The sequence below is a fragment of the Rhipicephalus microplus genome, chromosome 1 (genome assembly GCF_043290135.1).
Source record: "Rhipicephalus microplus isolate Deutch F79 chromosome 1, USDA_Rmic, whole genome shotgun sequence".
In the NCBI taxonomy this organism is placed as follows: domain Eukaryota; kingdom Metazoa; phylum Arthropoda; class Arachnida; order Ixodida; family Ixodidae; genus Rhipicephalus; species Rhipicephalus microplus.
Genome location: NC_134700.1, coordinates 139294296 through 139316954, shown reverse-complemented (window position 1 = coordinate 139316954; position 22659 = coordinate 139294296). Strand labels below are relative to the sequence as shown.

Below are 22659 nucleotides of genomic sequence, written 5' to 3'. Positions count from 1 at the left end.
CCTTAAAAATAGCTCTCCTACATTGATAAAGCATGATGACGCTTAGCTTCATAGACGTTAATCTTTCCAGAAAGCAGAGCAAGCCTCGATTTATTGTATATAATGACGCAAGAGAAATTCATTCACAGCTGTTAGGCTTGTAAAAACGTGCCCTTCAGAGATGTGCGTAAATTCTGAGAAACAGCCTCTTGACAGAAGATTAAGAATTGTTAATCTGACTTTCCTGTCATTCTATAAGAGGTGAACACGTTAGGGTGGTAATACCAGCACTGCTTGCGGTGACGAAAAAGCTTACACAGTGCACAGTAAGGCCGGTACTTGCCATTCAAGGTTGGGCATTTGAAAATGCTAAAGTTCTTGCGTCAGGTTGTAATTTTTCAAGTCATATTTTACTACGGTATACACCTAGGAAGCCGTCAAGTTGCTGCAGACCAGAAGGTTCCAAACCTGGAGGTATGATTTCATGCTCAATAAGAATAGTTTGGTAGGGTTGAGAGCTGGGCTAGTTGGTGAGACATCATTTAACCATATGGTGCGAGTAGCGAGTGTCGTGTTTTCTTGTCCTCTTCGTCCCCGTGAATTTGCGCTACTATACCATATGATTAAATGAAGAATAGTTTGGTTCAGTCAAGCAAGGTTAACAGTTTTAAAATGGTATACTTGATTGTTATAACGGCGCGTTGCTTCTATGATTACTCAACCCGAAATGAACATCATCAAGATCGACTGAGCCTGCTGAAACATAAATCGCTCAAGAGCAATAAACAACAAAAAACAATAACGAAAGTTAGCACAATTTAATCGCAAGTTTTGTACTTAGGTCCAGTCGTACGCCGGATAGTTCGATCACAGTTTAGAGAATGTCAATGGCTTGTCGAGAGGTATCACGTCCACTCCTGAGGACGTATACTATATATAGGTGATGAAAACTCATCACCCTGAATCTTGGCTGCGTCTACGAAAGGCCAGCGGAATTAAAGTTATTCTCTTCAGAACAAAAAATCGACAGATCAGTTTCGAACGTAAGCCTGTGCCTCGATGTACACCACCGTGGTATGAAGGAAAAGAGTGCAAAGTGAAGGGCTCTTTTTTATCACAATAGTGATAACAACATATGACAGACTGTGAGATCAATGTAAGTAGGCGGTATATTATTAGTAGATGTGGTAGTGTAAATGTGAAGAAATAAAAGTTGATGAAAATAGTTTCCCGCCAGCAGGGACTGAATTTGCGACTTTGAATAACGCCCCTGATGCTCCACATCAGAGCTACGGTGGCGGTTCAACTTCCGTCAACATCATCATGTATGTGTACCCTGTAAAGCGGGTGGAGGGATGACCGACACCATAGCTCAGTTGGCAGAGCATCGGGCACGGTATTCCAAAGTCGCAGGTTTGGTCCCTGCAGGCTAGAAGCTATCTTTTGGTCCACTCTTCATTTCTTCCAATTCACATTACAATATTTTCTGATGACATACCGTATGTTTTGTTCAGACGCATTGTATATCTGTTTATTTGCATTAAAACCACGGTGGTACGTATTTTAGGTCAAATATAACACCGCTGTGGGTGGAGAGTATCATCTGATGAACTCAGGCAGTTCTTATGCTTCTTTTCACTGGTAATATCTATGTTCCTTCAATCAGGCTGATTTCTGAGCTCCTCCGACGAATAATCGAACGCCGCTAAGGCAAAAGTTTTCGACCTGAATTACCTCACCTGTGTTAATGCCAGGTTGCCACCCTGTGGCGCTTAACAGGTCTCTTCCTGCTCTCGTACCGGGTCGTCTGGTAATTTGTGCCAATTATCTTCTATGCACATCTATGTTAATATGTTCCCCCAACTTGCAAAGTATCTCCGTGTGGGTTTTTATTGGAATACCGAGCAATGTCTCATAACACCTGTGGATGAGTGCATCTATTCTAATATTTTCTGACTGTGTCCAATTGAAAGCCGAAACTATGTAGTTCACTTCGCTCATAAGGAAAGCTTAATGAACCCTAGGCAGCACGTCCTCTCCTATCCCACCTTTGCTAGCGGAATCTCCCATGATTAGCCTAAATATGTTTTCTATCCTTGTGGTTAGATAAGCTATAGCCCTGGCATTACAACTTTTGACTTATATCACAAGACCAACGATCTTCATAGAATCAACTAGTTGAATCGTGCGTTCGTCTTCGGTGTGAATACTGGTGGGTATTTCATTAAGGAGTGATAATACCCTAGCCTCACGTTGTGCTTATCTATACAACAGGAGCTCTGATTTTTCCGGGAACAGCGAAAATCTTGTGCCTGCCAGGAAAGACACAGTTGCATCGAGAGATTCTTGGACAGCTTTCTCTACAGTAGCCTCTGAACCTCCTAGACACCGAATTGTTATATTATCCGCGTATAATCTATGGCCGATGTGCGGTAGTACTGCAAGCGTCCTTGACAGTTTGCTCATGACGATAATAAATAAAAGGGGGGGGACGACCGCACCTTGCGTAGTACCTCTGTTTCCAAGCGTATATATTTGTAATGTCAGACGCCCCATGCGTATGACTGCCATTCTGCTTTCTTCGAATGATCGTGCAAAAGAAAAAAAAGAAATGTATTCTAAGTTTAGAGCAGATAATTTTTGAGTGTGCATTCATGGGTAATCCTGTCGAAGGCTTTGACAAAGTATAGGGAGAGCATTTCCGCGACATGTTTGCTCTGAGAGTCTAAGATCTGTGTTTTGAAAAGAGCCATAACATCTTGAGTAGTAAGAGTCCGTCGTAATCCTGTCACTTTTTACGAGAAGAGCTCCTTGCGCTCGACGTATCTAGATATTGTTATATGCACTGCATGTTCCATAAACTTACCTATGCAGGAGGTTAAAGATATGGGCCGGGGGTTCTCCAGGCTGGAAGCCCTGCCTTATTTCGGGGTCAGGATTAGCATGGCCATCTTCCAGTCAAAGGGAACCTGTCCGTACTCTCCAACTTCATTACCTTCCTTTGCCACGATCTCGATAGCTTTACCACCCAGGTTGGAAGACCTGCCTGATTTCGGGGTCAGGATTAGCATGGCCACTTCCTGTCAAAAGGAACCTGTCCATACTCCCAAACTTCCTCACCTTCCTTTACCACGAACTCGATAGCTTTACCACCCAGGTTCTTGAAGAGTTTATTACCAACTCTGTCATGTCTGGGAGCAGTGCTACTGTTCAGGCTGTTTGGTACCACTCTCATTTCTGTCTCCACAAAAGGGGCATCTAGTTCCGGGGCTAGAATGCTACCATAGCGGAGCGAGGAGCGACAACTCAAATTTAGGCCTAGCTCGAGAGATTCATTGGCTAGTCTCTGGAAGAGGTCTACTTGTGAAGTACCCCTTGCTTTACATTTGTTGATTAGCCGGTCGACCGCAACTCCTTTTTTTCCCTAATTTGCCCGTGATCTTGTAAACGCCTAAACAATGTTCGTTCACCTCTTTCTTGCATTTTACTACCGGCTGCTAAGCAAACATCCCTCCCTTGTTGTTTGTTCTAATCAATACTGTGTTCTTCAATAAGTTTGTTGATTTCTGAAAATTTCTTTAGACTATGGTTTCACCTGTGTGGTTTCCACCTCAGAATTAAAGAGCGCTTAGCCTCCATTAGATGGGCAAGTTGGGCGTCCATGTTAGAAGGTACATTTGATCCGTTGCGATCACTTTAGAAGCTTCCGTGATATCCTTCTGCAACCGAGCGAAGAGGTCACTAAGATTACCGTATGCCATTTCTTCTTTACTTAAAATTTCTCTGAACAAATGCCAGTCTACACATCTGTAATGTTCATGAGCTGGGTGCTTTATATCTAGCACGAGTTCGATTACATAATGCTAACTTATCAGGTTTTCCGGCAGCTTATACCACCTTTCTGAAGCGTTCTTTGTAAGGCAAAGATCCGGCCTAATGTCCCTGAATACCGAGTTTTCTTATCTAGTGGGGGCATGTCAGCCTGAGATTAGTGTAATACCTAAATCTGAGTTTGCCGCAACAAAATAGTCGCGTTTCTTGCATCGTATCCTGCATCCCCATGCTGAGTGCGGTGAAATAAGATCACCAGCTCACCTATCACCTAGGGATTATCCTTCACTACAAATGCACTTTTACTAAAAATGGCACAGAGATTGTGTTTTTTGAGCTGAAAGGGGCTGCACAAGTTTAAGATGAAAATACTCTGACAAAGTTTTTGTTGGGGATAAGCTCTATCACTTTTGCTTCAAGGCCATTCTTCCAGTTCACCTCATAGATTTTAACTTCATGAACCGTGAAAGAGGTGTCCTTTCGTATTAAGGAGCTAGGCCTCTGCCCTTATCATGCTTTTGACAAAATGATTTGTGCCCCGGAATATGTATCTTCTAACTGACAGTTTCCTGTAACAGTAGAATGAGCGGCCTAATTTTTTGTGCCTTGATCAGCTGCAGCAGTGAAGCCTTACGTTTTAGATACCTTGAGCAGTTCAACTGCCAAAAAATAATGTTAACTATTGGACATGCCATTTTGGTAACTGTTAACATGTTCTGCGGTGAGTCCGCATACTCATTGCACTCCTCACGATCAAGATCCTGCTGCATCTTTTGTGCGTTAACAGTTTCGCCCAAGTCTACGAATTTTATCTTAGAATCTAATATTTTTACTCTGCGTGTTACGTCAGTGAGATTTCCACTCATGTGCTCAATTGCGTTCTAGTGCATAGCTATGGCTTTTGTATTTTGGTTGAGGGTTTCGTTATTTATAGATATCAATCATTGTGGGTATGGTTCTGAATCAGAGGCCTGACTAGAAGTAATCTCTGACCTCGCCTTCGCTCCTTCTTATGGCACTGGTGGTGAGATGGCCTTACACTTACTTGGTTGCCCCGCCGGAATCGGAATCGGAGGCTCCACCACACGTAGTTCGCGCGAGTTCGGAAAGCACTCGAATTCGGATCTCGGTACCGGTAAAGCCCCTTTAAGCTCAACAATTTCCCTTTTTAAAGACGTGCTCTGGCGAATTACCCCGTGTTACCTGTGCACCAGATTGAGCACCCATCTTGAATTTTTCCACCGACGTTCTTGATTCGTGAAACCAGACCGTGAAGTCTGAGCGCTCCCTTGAGCAAGGGCGTATATCATTGCCGCGTCCCCGGAACCAGACTGGTGTCTGCTGCCTGGGCGCCCTCTGGACTGGGAATGGGAACAGAACCCGGATCGTCCCGCAGACGCCCTTGATGTTGATTTCGCCTTGTTTTAGAGCAGGGAGATACGCAATCAAGGCACATGCAGTAATATCTTACCTACCAGCCCGCAAGTGCATTTTGACCATGACCAGCATACGCCCTACTGCAAAGCACACTGTCGCCAAAGTATCACTCCACGAAGACGACACTGCTGAAGGCATGTGCAACTGGGGACATCACTGCTCATCCATTACACCAACTTGCTCTCCAGTCACAGCTCTCTATCGGTTGCCTTCGACAATGTGCGTCAACTCAATGTTGTGGGCTGTACACTTTGCAGAAAAAAAAGACGGCGTCATAGCACATTCAGCCAGTAACAAATCATGCAACATTCTGTATGCGTTTCGGCGTGGTCAGGAGCTTGGTCCTACTGGGACTTTTTGAACCAACTCGTTTGGCGGCGCCACGTGAGGATTTTCAACACATCACCTGGGCAGGGCTGGTTTTCTATAGGACATTGTTGTAGCTTTTCTTTAAGTTCTCCTGTAGGTTACAATGATGCAAGGATGTCTTTGGTCTTGTGGCCTCTAAATTGTATCGGTCGTATGCTTGTTTTCCTGAATGTTTGGAGGTGCGGTGGATCACGATGCTAAAATGTTCCAAACACTGCTTGAGCTGTGTCTAGTCACTTGAAAATGTCGAGTTGAATTCCTCGGAAGTCTTCCGCTTAAAGCTGGTCGTTGCAGTTTTTTTTTCTAACCTTGCGACTCCTCTACCGGACCACGCGTTACTGGTACGAGCATACGCTGTCCCCTTGTACTGTTCACGGAGCCCAAGATACGTACAACGGAAACGTCTGGCGTTTAGTTTGTTTCAGCTTGTTTTTATTCTGAAGTGTTTCACTCCAACTAGCGCCCTCGTAACCCTTTCTTCCAGCGAGCGGGTGGCGTCAGCGCGCAACTACCAGCTTTCCCCATCGAATCAGTTTTTTTGCGTCTACTATTACAAACGCCTAATACAGTCTAGTAAAGGCACTTTATTATAGTTACAGACTGCCCTCTTCACTTTCATTCTTTCGCACCCCATTTTTCCTCTAGAAGTACTGGGCAGCCAACTATAGTCCTTCGTGTGGGATCTTCCTCTTTTTTTGTTCTTCCCTTTCAGTATTTTATTTCAAATTCAGAAAAGAGAGAAAGAGAGAAAAAGTTATTCGAACGAGGTGCCATATTTTGAATATCATATGATGTACATAAGCATTGTAGTTAATATTTGCGTAAACATAATATGTATATATATATATATATGTATATATATATGTATATATATATATGAATATAACTGTATATATATATATATATATATATATATTGCGTACTTATCTATATATTGTGGCGAAGCCTTCGTACAGTGGGTCATCCTCTCCAGCGCCTTCTAGTGGGTCGCCCTTTTTAGGAAAAAGAAGAGCAGCTCGTGCAGAGAGTCAGTACCCGCATTGACTGTCGCTGTCAACCATCATCAAAGGGTGTCCATCAATAAACGTCTCAACAATTTGGTGGAGAGTGCTGTGCCCTTCGAACACCTTCGGTTCGCATTAGATGCCCATTGAGCTCAGATCCCGTACCCTGCCTTCTACCATGCACCAATACGCCGCTCAGCAAACGCTTCCTCCTGCGCCGATGCCATGTTCCGGTGTCCCCTGCATCCGCGACCCTCCTGTCTTCACCGGCGCGGATCGCACCGACGTCGAGGACTGGCTTGCTATGTACGAACGCGTCAGCGTCCCCAATCATTGGGACGAGGCAGGTAAACTCGGCAACCTGGTTTTCTACCTCGCGGGTGTTTCTGGCATGTGGTACAACAACCACGCATCCGATTTCCCCACTTGGTCCGCTTTCAAAACCGCCGTCGTCGACGTGTTTGGCCGTCCTGCCGTTAGTAAGCTGCAAGCCGAACAGCGGTTACATGAACGAGCACAGCAGACCGGTGAGTCCTTCACAAGTTACATAGAGGACATCCTTGACTTGTACAAGAAAGTGGACGCGAGCATGTCAAAGGCTGACAGAATTACCCCTGTTCTAAAAGGCATCGCCGACGATGCCTTCACCATGCTCTTGGCCAGGAACCCTCGCACTGTGGCAGAGATCATTACACTATGCCAAAGTTACGAAGAGCTGCGGTGGCAGCGCCTGATGACCCGTCGACCACCCTCACGTGACGCTGATCTCTCGGCCTTGTCAACACTTCCTGACAACACCACCTTGTTCGCTGAAATCAAGACATTCGTGCGCGAGGAAGTTGCCCGCCAGGTCTTTTTACTGGCTTTTGCTTCCCCGCAACGTGCTCAACAGCCGTCAAGCACACTTATGCCTCTCCTCTGCCGAGCGATTCAGCAGGAAATCGCGGAGGTCGTTCCTGATTACCACCAGCCACCTCCAGTATCTACACCACTCAGTTACGCCCAAGTTGTCGCCAGGCCACCCCCACCTATTCCTGTGACTGGCCCCCTTGGTTATACCGAAATTATCGCCAGGCCCCAGGTCTTCGGAGAAACTGTGCCGCCTACATATGCTGACGTCATCCACGGGCCCCATGGGCCGCCTACTATGCAGTTATATCAACAGCGGGCTCGCCCATCGCGTTCTGCGACATGGATGGGACCCGCGAACGATGGCGCACTGCTGACAATCGCCGCATCTGCTTTGCTTGTGGTTGCGTCGGTCACGTAGCACGCTATTGCAATCGTGTGCAGCAAGCGCAGGTCGCCTCCAATTTTCCGAACCAATCGAGCCGATTTTATGACCAACCGTTGCCTACGTCACCGTCGTCCCGCCCCGCTCCATCTACCCGCCGTTCACATTCTCCGCGACGTCGCTTACTGTCACCGATGCGGCCACGTCCACTAGAGGGTGACCAGGAAAACTAGTCGTCGCAGTCCACGAGGCAAGGGCTGCGACGCTGTCGAACTGCGGAAGCCCTCAGGAAAGACCATCGAACGTGATAGACGTGCTTGTGGATGGTGTTCGTGCAACTGCCCTTGTAGATACTAGAGACGCCGTATCCGTTATGGACGCAAAACTTAGCCGATTACTGCGCAAAGTGACCACGCCACTTTCCGGGCTCTCCCTCCGTACAGCCAGCGCCCAAAGCATTCCCCCTACAGCGATGTGTACAGCCCGCCTCATGATTAAGGACGTGATGTATGCTGTTGAATTCGTCATGATTCCTATATGCTCTCACGACGTCATCCGAAGATGAAATATTCTCCCCACCACGACGCCGTCATTCATTGCTCACCAGAAGAAATAGAGCTGACACAATTCTCTTCTTTGACGCCGGCCAACAGTCCACCTGCTGCAAGCAAGTTACTCGTCAGGGACGACACGCAAGTGCCTGCGAACTCGTCCACGGCGGTGTCGGTCTACTGCGCAGGTCTTTCCAGCACCACTGCACTCCTCTAGCCATCTCATCGTGTTTTCACCAGAAAAGGCTTGCTGGTTCCTTTCGCGACCGTGCAAGTCACTCACGGCAGCACCACTATTTTTGTTCTGAACTCATCCGCGTACAGTTTTACGTTGGTGCGAGGGGAGTGACTCGGCAGCGCGAAACCCATCGAAGACGCAAAAGTCATGGATCAACCTGATGACACACACTGCCATAGTTCCGATACGCTTAGTGCTGTTTCTACATCTGTTGTATCATCTGCTAATGTATTCGGTCCTTCCATTGCCGACAACCTTACGCCAGTCCAGCGCTCCCAGCTTCTGGCCATGTTGGAAGAATTCCCCTCTTCTTTCGATGTCGCTAAACCTTCTCTTGGCCGCACATTCGCTGTTACGCATCGCATCGACACAGGCGCACAACCACCACTACGGCAACGTCCATATCGCGTACCTCCCACAGAACGCCATGCAATCAACGAGCAAGTGGACGACATGCCTCGCCGCGATGTTATCCGACCCTCTAACAGCCCCTAGGCGTCTCCTTTCGTTCTCGTCGCGAAGAAGGACGGTTCTATGCGGTTCTGTGTGGACTACCGGCGCCTCAACAAGATCACTCGTAAGGACGTGTACCCGCTACCGCGTGTAGATGACGCGATTGACAGCCTGCAAGGAGCCGAATTCTTTTCATCTCTCGATTTGCGCTCAGGGTACTGACAAGTACCTATGGCTGAGGACGCTCGACCGAAGACCGCTTTTGTCACTCCCGATGGCTTGTACGAATTCAACGTCATGCCGTTTGGGCTGTGCAATGCGCCCGTTACCTTTGAGCGCATGATGGATATCGTTCTGCGTGACCTGAAATGGCACACGTGCCTGTGCTATCTCGATGACGTCGTCGTTTTTGCTCCGGACGTCTCCACGCATCTTCAATGCCTGCGGCATGTTTTGACGCGTCTCAGTGACACCAGTCTGCAACTGAACCTAAAGAAGTGCCGATTTGCAGCTCGGAAGTTGACAATACTCGGCTACGTCGTCTCCAAGGACGAAATTCTCCCCGATCCAGCCAAGCTTCGGGCCGTGACCGAGTTGCCCAAGCCGACATCCGTCAAGGAACTGCGCAGTTTTGTAGGACTGTGTTCTTACTTTCGGCGCTTCATCTGAAACTTCGCGTCTATCGTATCGCCGCTGACGAAGCTCCTCGGAAGTAACGGGCCTCTGCATTCGTGGTCATCACAGTGTGATGACGCATTCACAACGCTCCGTCGTTTGTTGACTTCGTCTCCCACACTCTGCCACTACGACCCTACGGCCCCTACAGAGGTACACACAGACGCCAGTGGTGTCGGTCTAGGCGCTGTCCTTGCGCAGCACAAACCAGGGTTCCTGGAATATGTCGTGGCGTATGCAAGCCGTACGCTTACAAAAGCTGAGACTAATTACACCGTCACTGAGAAAGAATGTCTGGCAATCGTCTGGGCCCTTACCAAGTTCCAACCTTATTTGTATGGTCTCCCATTTGATGTAGTCACCGACCATCACGCACTCTGCTGATTGTCGTCATTGAAAGATCCCTCAGGCCGTCTCGCCCGGTGGGCACTTCGCCTGCAAGACTACGACATCCGCGTGCTGTACCGCAACGGAAGGCAACATGCTGACGCCGACGCCCTGTCGCGCTCTCCTTTGCCTGACGACAATGCCCACGACTCAGCGTCCCAACTTTCCGTTTCTTCCATTAGCATTCATGCCGTTGCTACTGAACAGCGCAAGGATCAATGAATTGCCTCACTGATAGACTTGCTGACTGATCCATCCACTCCATCCACTCGCGCGTTGCGTCGTCAAGCCCACCATTTCGCCGTTCGCGACGACCTCCTCCACCGACGCAATTACAACGGTGACGGCCGCCAGTCGCTGCTAGTCATACCCCGCAGTCTGCGCTCTGACATATGCGAATTCTTTGATTTTGATCCGCAACGTGCGCACTCCGGAGTATCGAAGACTTACCACCGCATTCGCCAACGGTACTTTTGGCGCGGCATGTATCGCTACGTGCAGAAATTCGTTCGCTCCTGCATAGAATGTCAACACCGCTAAACTTCAACGCACCTGTCGTCGCTAGGTCTGCAACCTCTACCTTGCCCTGCCAGGCCGTTTGGGCGCGTTGGCATCAATTTGTATGGGCCACTTCCACTAACGTCGGCTGGTAACCGCTGTGCCATTGTTGCTGTGGACTACCTCACGCGATACGCCGAAACTGCCGCTCTGCCCGCGGCTACAGCGAGCGATGTGGCCTCCTTCCTGCTCCAAAGATTTATGCTGCGACACGGTCCACCTCAGAAACTGCTCAGCCATCGAGGCCGCGTCTTCCTCTCTGAAGTCGTCAAAGCCAGTCTCAAAGAGTGAAACGTTGTTCACCGCAAAACTGCTGCTTACCACCCGCAGACGAATGGCCTCACTGAACGCTTCAACCGTACGCTCGGTGACATGCTCTCCAAGTACGTCGCCGCCGATCGCACAAATTGGGATGCCATTCCACCCTTCGTCACCTACGCATATAACACCGCCCTTCAGAGCACTACCGGCTTTTCACCTTTCTTTTTATTATATGGAAGGCACCCGTCGCACACCATCGACACTATACTTCCGTACAAGCCAGATCCGTCCGAGTGGTCGCCTATTTCTGCTATAGCCAAGCTTGCTGAAGAGTGTCGAGACCTTGCAAAGACTTTTACAGCGCATGATTAGGAGCACCAAAAAGGCATTCGCGCTGACACCAGCACTACTGCGCCCACGTTCCTCTCTGGAGCGCTCGTCTGGCTCTCGATCCCCACCACTTCAACTGGCCTATCTTCAAAGCTATTGCCCAAATACGAAGGCCCCTACCGTGTCGTCAAACGCACTTCCCCTGTAAATTACTTGATTGAACCCATCGAACCATCTGCGGACATGCGCCGTCGAGGGCGCGACATTGTCAACGTGGAGCGCTTCAAAGCCTACCACGACCCGCTCATAGTAACCAGCTGTTAGGTCGCCAGGCGGCTCCCTCTTCGTACCCGGGGTAGACGTGGCAAAGCCATCGTACAGTGGGTCGTCCTCTCCAGCACCTTCTAGTGGGTCGCCCTTTTTAGGGAAAAGAAGAGCAGCTCGTCCAGAGAGTCAGTACCCGCATTGACTGTCGCTGTCAAGCATCATAGACAAGTGTCTGCCAATAAACGTCTCAACACTATATATATATATATATTGCAAGAGGTCAATGGTTCAAATCCCGGTGCCGCGCAGTTCCCAACCGGATTAAAAAAATCTGCGTGTTGATGGAACTGCATTAAGAGGCCGGGGGAGCGGCCTCACCGGTAACCACTGCCGGGAAGGCACTCCCTCACCAGAGAAGGATTGGCCACCCTGGTGCAGTATCTGGCCACTACCTCCCACATTCATACGTCAAATAACTCAGGCCCTCAGTGCCCAGCAGCTGCGAAGCAACTGACATCGGCGGCGGTCAGATCTGCAACGCAGCAGAGGGTGCTAAGAATCTCTGGATCCGGAGAGGCCGCCATTGGAACCTGAACTTGGCAACGTTTAACGCTAGAACCTTATCTAGTGAAAGAAGTCTAGCTGTACTATTCGAGGAGCTAGAGGGTGTTAAATGGAATATAATAGGGCTCACTGAGGTTAGGAGGACAGATGAAGCCTTTACGGTGCTACAGAATGGGCACGTCCTTTGCCATCAGGGCTTGGCAGACAAAAGAGAACTGGGAGTGGGGTTCCTAATTCACTGAAACATAGCTGGCAACATAGAAAAATACTATAGCATTAACGAAAGGGTGGTAGGCATCGTAATTAAACAGAATAAAAGATACAAAAAGAAGGTAGTACAGGCTTACGCGCCTACATCAAGCCATGATGACGCTTCAGTTGAAAGCTTCTATGAAGATGTGGAATCAGCAATGAGTAAGGTAAAAACACAGTATACTATAGTGATGGGCGACTTTAATGCAAAGATAGGAAAGAAGCAGGCTGGAGACGAAGCAGTAGGAGATTACAACATCGGTACTAGAAACGCCAGAGGAGAGCTACTAGTAGAATTCGCAGAACGCAATATTTTACGGATTTTGAATACCTTCTACCGAAAACGAGAAAACCGCGAGTGGACATGGAGGAGCCCTAATGCCGAAAATAAGAACGAAAGAGACTTTATAATGAGTGCCCACACAGGCATCGTGCAAAATGTGGAAGTGGTTGGCAAGGTACGTTGCAGTGACCATTGAATCGTACGGTCTCGAATTCGCCTAGACTTGAAGAAGGAACGACATAAACTGATACGCAAGAAGCTAATCAAAGAGCTAGCACTGAGAGGGAAAGTACAGAAATTCGGAGTGTCGCTGCAGAACAGGTACTCGGCTCTTAGTGAGGAAACAAACTTTAGTGTAGATACAATGAACGATAATCTGACGAGTATCATTAAGGAGTGTGCAGTGGAAGTTGTAGGCAGAGTAGTTAGACAGGACACTGGCAAGCTTTCCCAGGAAACGAAGAACCTAATTAAGAAACGTCAAATCATGAAAGTGTCAAGTACAACAGACAAAATAGAACTGGCAGAGCTTTCGAAGTTGATTAATAGACGTAAGGTATGCGATGTAAGAAGGTATAACATGGAGAGAATAGAACATGCTCTTAAAAACGGAGGAAGCGTCAAAGCAGTGACGAGGAAACCTTGGATAGGCAAAAGTCGGATGTATGCACTAAGGGACAAAGAGGGCAAAATAACTACCAATATGCATAGGATAGTTAAAATAGCGGAGGAGTTTTGCAGAGATCTGTACAGTAGCCGAGACAACCACGAACTTAATACTATAGGAACTAGCAGTAACGCAGATGACAACCCACCAGTAATAATAGAAGAAGTCAGAAAAGCTTTGGAGAGCATGCAAAGAGGCAGAGCTGCTGGTGAGGATCAGGTAACATCAGATCTGTTGAAAGATGGAGGACAGATTGTGTTAGACAAACTAGCCACCCTGTTTACGAGGTGTCTTCTGACGAGAAGAGTACCAGAGTCTTGGAAGAACGCTAACATCATCTTAATACATAAGAAAGGAGATGACAACGACTTGAATAATTACAGGCCGATCAGCTTGCTCTCTGTAGTATACAAGCTATTTACAAAGGTAATTACTAACAGAGTAAAGAAAACATTAGAATTCAATCAACCAAAGGAACAAGCAGGATTTCGAAGAGGCTACTCAACAATTGACCCCATTCATACTATCAATCAGGTAATAGAAAAATGCTCAGAGTATAACCAACCACTATACATAGTCTTCATAGATTACGAGAAGGCGTTTGATTCAGTAAAAATATCAGCCGTCATGCAGACACAGCGGAATCAGGGCGTATATGAAGTATATATAAACATTCTGGAAGAAATCTACAGGGGATCAACTGCTACCATAGTGCTTGATAAAGAAAGCAACAGAATATCAATCAAGAAGGGTGTAAGGAAGGGGGACACAATCTCCCCAATGCTATTTACCGCGTGCTTACAGGAGGTTTTCAGAAGCCTAGAATGGCAACAGTTGGGGGTAAGAGTTATTGCAGAATACCTTAGTAACCTGCGCTTCGCCGATGACATTGCATTGCTGAGTAACTCAGGAGACGAATTGCAACTCATGATTACGGAGTTAGACAAGGAGAGCAGAAAGGTGGGTCTTAAAATGAATGTGCAGAAAACGAAAGTAAAGTAACAACCTCGGAAAGAAGCAGCTCTTCGAGATAGGTAATAGTGCACTTGAAATTGTAAAAGACTATGTCTACTTAGGGCAGGTAACAACCGCAGAGCCGAACCATGAGATTGAAGTAACAAGAAGAATAAGAATGGGGTGGAGCACATTTGGCAAGCAATCTCAAATTATGACAGGTGGATTGCCACTATCCCTCAAAAGGAAGGTATATAACAGCTGTATCTTGGCGGTACTTAGCTACGGAGCAGAAACCTGGAGACTTAGAAAAAGGGTTCAGCCTAAATTGAGGACGACGCAGCGAGCAATTGAAAGAAAAATGGTCGGTGTAACCTTAAGAGACAAGAAGAGAGCAGACTGGATTAGGGAAAAAACGGGGGTTAAAAATATCATAGCTGAAATAAAGTAGAGCAAATGGACATGGGCTGGGCATGTAGCGCGTAGACAGGATAACCACTGGTCATTAAGGGTAACTAACTTGATTCCCAGAAAAGGGAAACGGGTTAGGGGGAGATAGAAGGTTAGGTGGGCAGATGAGATTAAGAAGTTTGCGGGTATAAATTGGCAGCAGCAAGCACAGGACCGGGTTAACTGGCGGAACATGGGAGAAGCCTTTGTCCTACAGTGGACGTAGTCAGGCTGATGATGATGATGATATATATATACCCAATAAATAAAGGAGCTCACTTACGAAAATTAAAATTAGATACTTTTTTACTGTACGTTGCGGCCGTGCCACGGCCGAAACATAGAGTATAAAAGTATCCAATTGTCGTAAGTGTGCTCTTTTATTTCTTGACTATATGTGCACCGGGCCCCAAGGTTTTTTTAAACACACACACACACACACACACACACACACACACACACACATATATATATATATATATATATATATATATGTGTGTGTGTGTGTGTGTGAGAGTGTGTGTGTATTTTTCCTTCACTGTTTTGACATTTTCATTACATATTGTCTTTATATGACCTGCACTAATGCACTTATTTCTTTTAATTTTTCCATAAGGAAAAGTACCAGAACTCAAGCTCTGCCTGGGAAGTAAGTCTTTTTTTCTTGTAACAACTTTCTTGTAACAATATATATATATATATATATATATATAAAATATATATAAATATATATATATATATATATAAATATATATATATATATATATTTATTTATTTATTTATTTATTTGTTTATATACACTGTCGCGAGAGGAAAAATAGAGGGGAACTCGAAGTGGACGACTGCTGTTTACTCAGCCACCGCAGCCATTCACTTCTTCGCTCTCGTCTCCTGCCACCAACACAGCGTGGCATTACCCCTCTCCCGAAAGAAAAAAAAAAGAAGCATCGCATGAATGCCGCGGCTCCGAAAAACAATGAAAGGTAGTCGAAAATGCCTGTGTCTATTGAAAATAAAAAGGACTTGATGAAAAATAAAGAAGCAAGAAAGAAATGTACAATTGTCTTGAAGGCTATTTGCACATCACAATGTTCTTCACTTGCAGTCAACGCGAATAGTAAGGCTTCATTCTGGAGACATGAACAACATCCCGGGAGCGTGGTCTACGAGAACGGTGTGACGTGTATGCTGAAACAACTTCGTAGTTCACTTCGCCGAGGCGATGAAGATCTCGGTATGGTCCGAAAAACCGACATAACAATTTTTCTGGGCGTCTACGTTGACGTAAAGGAGCCCAAACCAAGACTAGGTCACCGGATTCGTATATTACTGATCTGTGGTAAGTGTTGTATCAGCGAGCATTACGATTTTGCCTCGACAAAATGCGAAAGCGCGCCAGCTGCAGGGCGTCTTCGGAACGCTGAACAAATACATCTGCATCCGGGGTAATCGTGCCCGGCAGAGTTCGTTGAAGTATGGTGTCAAGCATTGTGGTGACGTCGCGGCCGTAAACCAGACGAAAAGAAGCAAAGCCGGTGGTTTTCTTGCAGAGCCGTATTGTAGGCAAATGTTATATACTGGAGGATTTCATCCCAATTCTTCTGATCCTTGGCGGCATATATCAAAGGTATATCTGCAACCGTTTTGTTAAGGCGTTCGGTTAACCCGCTAGTCTGCGGGTGGTACGCAGTTTCTGTTTGGTGCGCGTGCCTCTCAGCAAAAGCATCTCTCGGAGCAACTGTCCCGTAAAAGCAGTACAACAATATTGATGACGACAGTGGGAGCACCGTGACGGAGAACGATGTTCTTCATGAAAGGTCAGCCACCTCGGAAGCAGTTGCTCGCTGGGTGGCTTTTGTTTCGCAGTATTTGGTCAAGTAGTCGGTGGCAACCACAATCCAGCGATTCCCAGCCGTAGACTTCGGAAATCAGTCGAGTACTATCCCGACCTTTTCAAAAGGTGCGTGAGCGGGTCGCAAAGGCTGAAGCAGACCGGCTGGTTTCGTCGTTGGATTTTTGTGGCGCTGACAGGCTGTGCATGTCCTTACGTACTGCCGGACGGTTTTCGTAAGTATTCGCCAGTAGTATTTGTCCTTGTTCCGTGGCAGACTACGCGCGAAGCCAAGATGCCCTGACGATGGCTCGTCGTGACAAGCACTCAAAATATCATCGCAGAGAGCAGCAGGAACGACGAGGAGGTAAACAGCTTTGGGTTGATGAAGGTTACACATGCAGAGGATGTCTGGGCGTACACAGAAAGATGACAAATCACGCATGAACTGACGGGGGGGGGGGGTTGTTGGCGACGTACCTCAAGGTATTCGATCAGTGGTTGTAACTCTATGTCTTCACGTTGCTGCTCAGCCCCATTTAATGATGCGAGAATAGCATGGCAGCTGAAGTCTTCAACCATGTCTTCTGCAGCGACCTCGACGGGTGCGCGGGATAGTCAGCGTCGGTGTGTTTCTGGCCAGACTTGCAAATCATCGTTATATCGAATTCCTGTAACCGAAGGCTCCGTTTAGCAAGACGGCCCGAAGGATCTTTCAGATGCGCTAGCCAGCAGAGAGGCTGGTGGGCACTGACGATTCCGTAGCGGCGTTCGTGCAAGTAAGGCCTGAATTTCGTTATGGCCCATACAACCGCCAGACATTTTTTTCAGTCGTCGAGTAGTTATTCTCTGCAGATGAGAACGAGCGACTAGCGCAGGCGATGACGCGTTGCACGCCATCTTGATATTGCACAAGAATAGCTCCGATGTCTAGGGTGCTCGCGTCAGTGTGGACTTCTGTGTCTGCTTTAGTGTCGAAGTGACCAATGATCGGTGGCGTTTGTAGGCGTTGTTGAAGGTCGCGGAAAGCGTAGGATTGTTTGGGGCCCTAGACAAAGGCGACGTCGTCCTTGACGAATTGTTGTAGAGGGTCGGCGATTTTCGTAATGTTAGGCATGAGGTGGTGGTATTAGGCACAAATGCACACAATTGGGCGTGCATCATGCTTTGTTTTCGGTATCGGGAACAAAGCAACTGCCGTACTCTTCTCAGGATAGTGGTGAACACCACTGCTGCTGACATTGTGGCCAAGGAATTCAAGTTCCTCATGTCAAAAATAACACTTTCCCGGTTTTAGAGAGAGGCTGCCAATGCCAATAGCCAGAATAACCACCTCAAGCCGCTCAATGTGCTATTCGAAAGTAGTAGAAAAAACGACAACGTCGTCTAATTACTCTAAACAAGAGCGCCACTTCACGTCACATAAAACTGTGTCTGTCATTCGTTGGAATGTGGCTGGAGCAAAAGGAAGAAAATTAAATTCATAGAGACCGTCAGGTGTAATAAACGCTGTTTTTTCTCGGTTCCATTCATCTACTTCAATCTGCCAATATCCGCTAAGAAGATCCATGGAAGAGAAGTAACGGGCGTGTCGCAGGCGATCCAAGGAGTGATCAATACGAGGAAGAAGATATACGTCTTTTCTCGTTATCTTGTTCAGTTTGCGGTAGTCGACGCTGAATCGTAATGAACCATGTTTTTTTTTTACCAGAACAAGTGGTGACACCCAAGGACTGGTAGTTGGGTGAATTACGTCGTCGTCGAGCATTTGTTTCACTTGATGACGGATAGCATCCTGCTCCTTATGCAACATGCGGTAAGCATGTTGGTGCACGGGTTGGGCGTTGGGCTCAGTAATGATTCTGTGCTTCGTTAGAGGAGTCTGTCGGACTTTCGAAGTAGTGGCAAGACAGTTACTAAAGAATGAGTGGAGACTGAGGAGCATTTCCCTCTTATGTTCTTCTAACTGACGATTGACGTTGAGGCGACTAGTCACGTCAGTATCGCAGCTGTTCTCAGTAGAGATCGTCGTAATTAAAGGGAAGGCGTCCAAATCATTCAATGCCTCCAGGTAAGCTATGGTTGTGGGTTCGAAAAATGCCTGTGTTCGCCACTGAAAATCATAACTAAAACAATAGCCTGGCCATTTCGGAGTTGAACGACACTTTCAGCAATGGCGAATTCCTGATCAAGCAATAACGTCAGGTTACTTTCGGCGATGCCCGTAATCGACTGCTCCCGTGGACACTAAACAAGCACGAAGATAACACTACTGCGAGGTGGCAACTTGACACAATCATCGACTACGCGTGAGGCCACGCCAGGATGTTCGTTCTAAATGTCGGAATCTGGAGAAACACAGATAGCATAACTGATGAACAAATCACGAATATTAATTATCGCTCCATACTCTTGCAGAAAATCCATGCCTAAAAGAACCGGCTGAGAACATTAGGGCAGTTCCAGGAATGACGCTACAAAAGCCGACGCACAAATCTCAAGCCTGGGGGTGCACCTTTCTATAGGGGATACGAGGTGTCCTCCAGTGGTGATTAGTTGAGGGCCGTCCAACGTTGTCAGCACCTTGTCTGGACGGGTGGCCAATGAATAATCTACCGAATAGTCAGCACCTTGTCTGGACGGGTGGCCAATGAATAATCTACCGAATAATCAGCTCCTGTGTCAACAAGCGCAGTCATCGCATAACAGTCGGCGGGAACGGTAATAGCAGCGGATGTTCTGTTGGCGGTTTCACAAACAGGATTTAACGGCACGTTGTAAGGCAGCGGCGGAGAGTATTTGTCGGTTCCTGTGACTGTGGCCTCACTTCCGGAGCTCGCCGTTTTCAGTTTCCCCGGCGTGGGCTTTCGCCACTAACACCAGGGGACCCAAAAGCGGGCCGGGCGTGGTGCGTTGATGCAGACGGACGGGGTGATGGTGACAGTGACTTTCGTCGTGGCGGGACAAGAGCGTGATGACTACATTCCAAGTAATCCGCAATTTCTCGTAGGCGATCACCATAGCGTGGACAACGGGCATCTGGGTGGAATACGCGTAGGCCTATTCGTCGGTAGTATCAATCGCGGTACATGTGCCCAACTTCGCCACAATGGTAGCACAAAAGATGATTGTCGGGTGCACGCCAGACGGTGGACTTCCGCAGGCCAGTACGAGAATTGGCCTGGAAAGCCAGGCGATGGGTTGGACTTGGAAAGCTTCTAGGTGTCCCAGCAGTTGGATGAGCAAAATTTGCCATCGACGGCGTGGAGACGCGTAGGACATCCGCGTAGGAAAGCGTGGGAGGTTCGACTTGCGATGGTGATGAGGAGTGAACGAACTGCCTGATTTTGTTACGAACGACGTCCGTAAGAGCAGTGCTACTGGGAGGGGACGCTGAATGAAATTTCCGAAGTTCTTTGCGTACAAACTGCCGTATGAGTTCTGTGAGGACCTTCCTCTTGTCACCTCTTAGTACAAGCGAGCACGCAACGGACAAGACCGTCTGACGCTCATACTGCGACAACCGCTGCCGAAGCATGCGCTCCATATTTGTGGCCACAGGTATTAACTCCGACACAGTCGTAGGAGGGTTGCGCACAAGGCCCGCGAAAAGTTGCTCCTTAACACCTCGCATCAGCAGGCGCACTTTCTTGTCTTCTGGCTTGTTGGGTTCAGCCCGTCAAAACAATTGCAAAATCTCTTCGACAAACATGACGACGCTCTCGTTCGGCATTTGAAACCGCGAAAAAAATGCCTGCTCCGCTTTCTCTTTCCATTCGTGGTTACTGAACGTCTCGCGAAGCTGCCGATGGAATTCCTGCTAACTTGTGAATGAAGTTTCGTGGTTCTCATACCACACTCTTGCCATGTCTAAAAGGGAGATATACACGTTCTTCAACTTACGGTGATTGTTCCAGTCATTGATGGCAGTGACGCGGTCGAAATGGTCAAGCCAGTCTTCGACGTCCTCGCCGGCATCACCATAGAATGGTTTGGGTGTGCGAGGCGTGTTGATGCCACAAGGTACGCTAGCGAATGGATAATGCTAGGTTTGGATTGCGGATATGGCAAAAATTGTCCTCACGAAAATTGCCAGGGGGCCGTACTTTGTTGGTAGTCTTTGAAGGCGGCGGCTGCTTCGATGGATATCAGCAGACCCTGGCGCACTGGCGGTGGTTGCTTCTGGTTCAGGACCAGCAGGCATAAGGCATTGCAGTAGAGTACCCAGCCCGTCCACCAGTCTGTCGCGGGAGGAAACGATAGACAGAAACTCGAAGTGGACAAGTGTTTACTCAGCCGCAGCAGCCATCACTTTTTCGCTCTCGTCTTCTGCCACCAGCACAGCGTGGCAATATATATATATATATATATATATATATATATATATATATATATATATATATATATATATATATATATATATATATATATATATATATATATATATATATATATATATATATATATATATATATATATATATATATATATATTCAAGAAATAAATGAGCATACTAATGAAAATTGGATACTTTTATATCGTACGTTTCGGCCATGGCACGCCCTTCGTGCTGCGGCCGTGCCATGGTCGAAACGTAGAGTAGAAACGTATCCAATTTATGGAAGTGTACTCCTTTATTTTTTTCACTATTGGTTGACCGGACCGGATCCCTGGAACTTTTTCGAAACACACACACACACCATATATATATATATATATATATATATATGCAGAAGAATAACTTCGGTTGCCGCAAGGTTATAAATATGAAAGTAGATGCGCTTTCACATAACAACTGTTTATTGTGCCGACGGGGTTCCCGTCGAAACGTCGGCACAATAAACAGTTGTTATGTGAAAGCGCGTCTACTCTCATATATATATATATATATATATATATATATATATATATATATATATATATATATATGTATATATATATATATATATATATATATATATATATATATATGTGTGTAATCTTTTCACTCGCTGTTTTGTCATTGTTCTTGCCTTTTGACTTTAAATGACCTGCACTAATGAACGTATTTCTTTGAATTTTTTCATAAGGAAAAGTACCAGCACTCAAGCTCTGTCTGGGACGTTAGTCTTTCTTGTAATTGCGAAAGGATTGAAATAGTAGAACTGCCTTGCATATATTACGTGTAACTAAAATTCATCAGACAGATGTCGCGCAGCATGCCATTTCATTTCATAGAGCATCAGCTGCTACGGTTGACTACACGTTAACGTATATATCATGTGAGTATATTATCGTGGAAGTATTGATATGAATTTATGTGTTGGCAATTCATTCTATTTCGGGAACATGAGTGAGTAAGGGAGTGAGAGATGGTATATATTGACGTCAAGAGTTTAGGTTGCGAAGTAACTCACGCGGCAAACACAGAGCAATGCTGCAATCTTCGGTGCATGTAGCGTCTACTCTTCGGTAAATAAGTCTTTTTATACAAGTTTACGTCAAGTATGGTTTTCCAGAAACGCAAAAATGAATACAAGAATAGAGAAGGAACACGGAGGGCACTCGCTCAGTGCGGATGTGGGTCCACAATAACTCTTTTGACCAGTTTTATCACATCAGTCTCTTTTTCTTGAGTACCAATCAAAACAGCTTGCTCCCAGGAGCAAGCGGATAGCAACTTTTTACCGGTGCGTAGTTTTTTTTTTTTGAAGTTTTATGGGACTTTTTCTACAGTGTCTCATGGCCGTGCAGCTATCCCCAACATGACGTACTCATTGGCGCACCGAGGCGGGTGGTGGGTCTTGCTTTACACGTCACGCAAAGGTTCTAACGACAGCGTCTCGGCAGCAGAGGAAATGAATAATAGTTCAGAGGGAGCAAAACGCTCAACATGAATAAAGGTAGGGAACAAGAAGAAAAAGCTAGCCGATAAGGCACATCTTCTTCATCCTGTGCTGGAGAAAGGAGACGGCTATGGTGGCGTCCACACTGCCGCTCAATCGCGAGGCGTCATAAGACACGTCGTTAAAGCCTCAAAGAACCTAAATATTGCCGCATGAATTCGCGTGGTTTTCGTGTGGAAGAGGACGAAGAAGTTGGGAC

The 22659-nt window shown here is 46.7% G+C and overlaps 1 protein-coding gene across 2 annotated transcripts in view; it reads left to right on the top strand.

The window, feature by feature from the left end:
* Positions 1–218: 218 nt before the first annotated feature.
* The window catches only part of LOC142768829 (uncharacterized), a 134451-nt gene continuing 112010 nt past the window's right edge, over positions 219–22659 (top strand). Inside the window, exons 1-2 of one of the 2 annotated variants that reach the window (XM_075871162.1) lie at positions 219–453; positions 15361–15393. In XM_075871162.1, the coding sequence (XP_075727277.1) occupies positions 346–453; positions 15361–15393 (141 nt within the window). In that variant the 5' untranslated portion in view covers positions 219–345. The remainder of the gene's footprint in view (positions 454–15360; positions 15394–22659) is intronic. The other variant, XM_075871152.1, reaches the window with a different exon arrangement.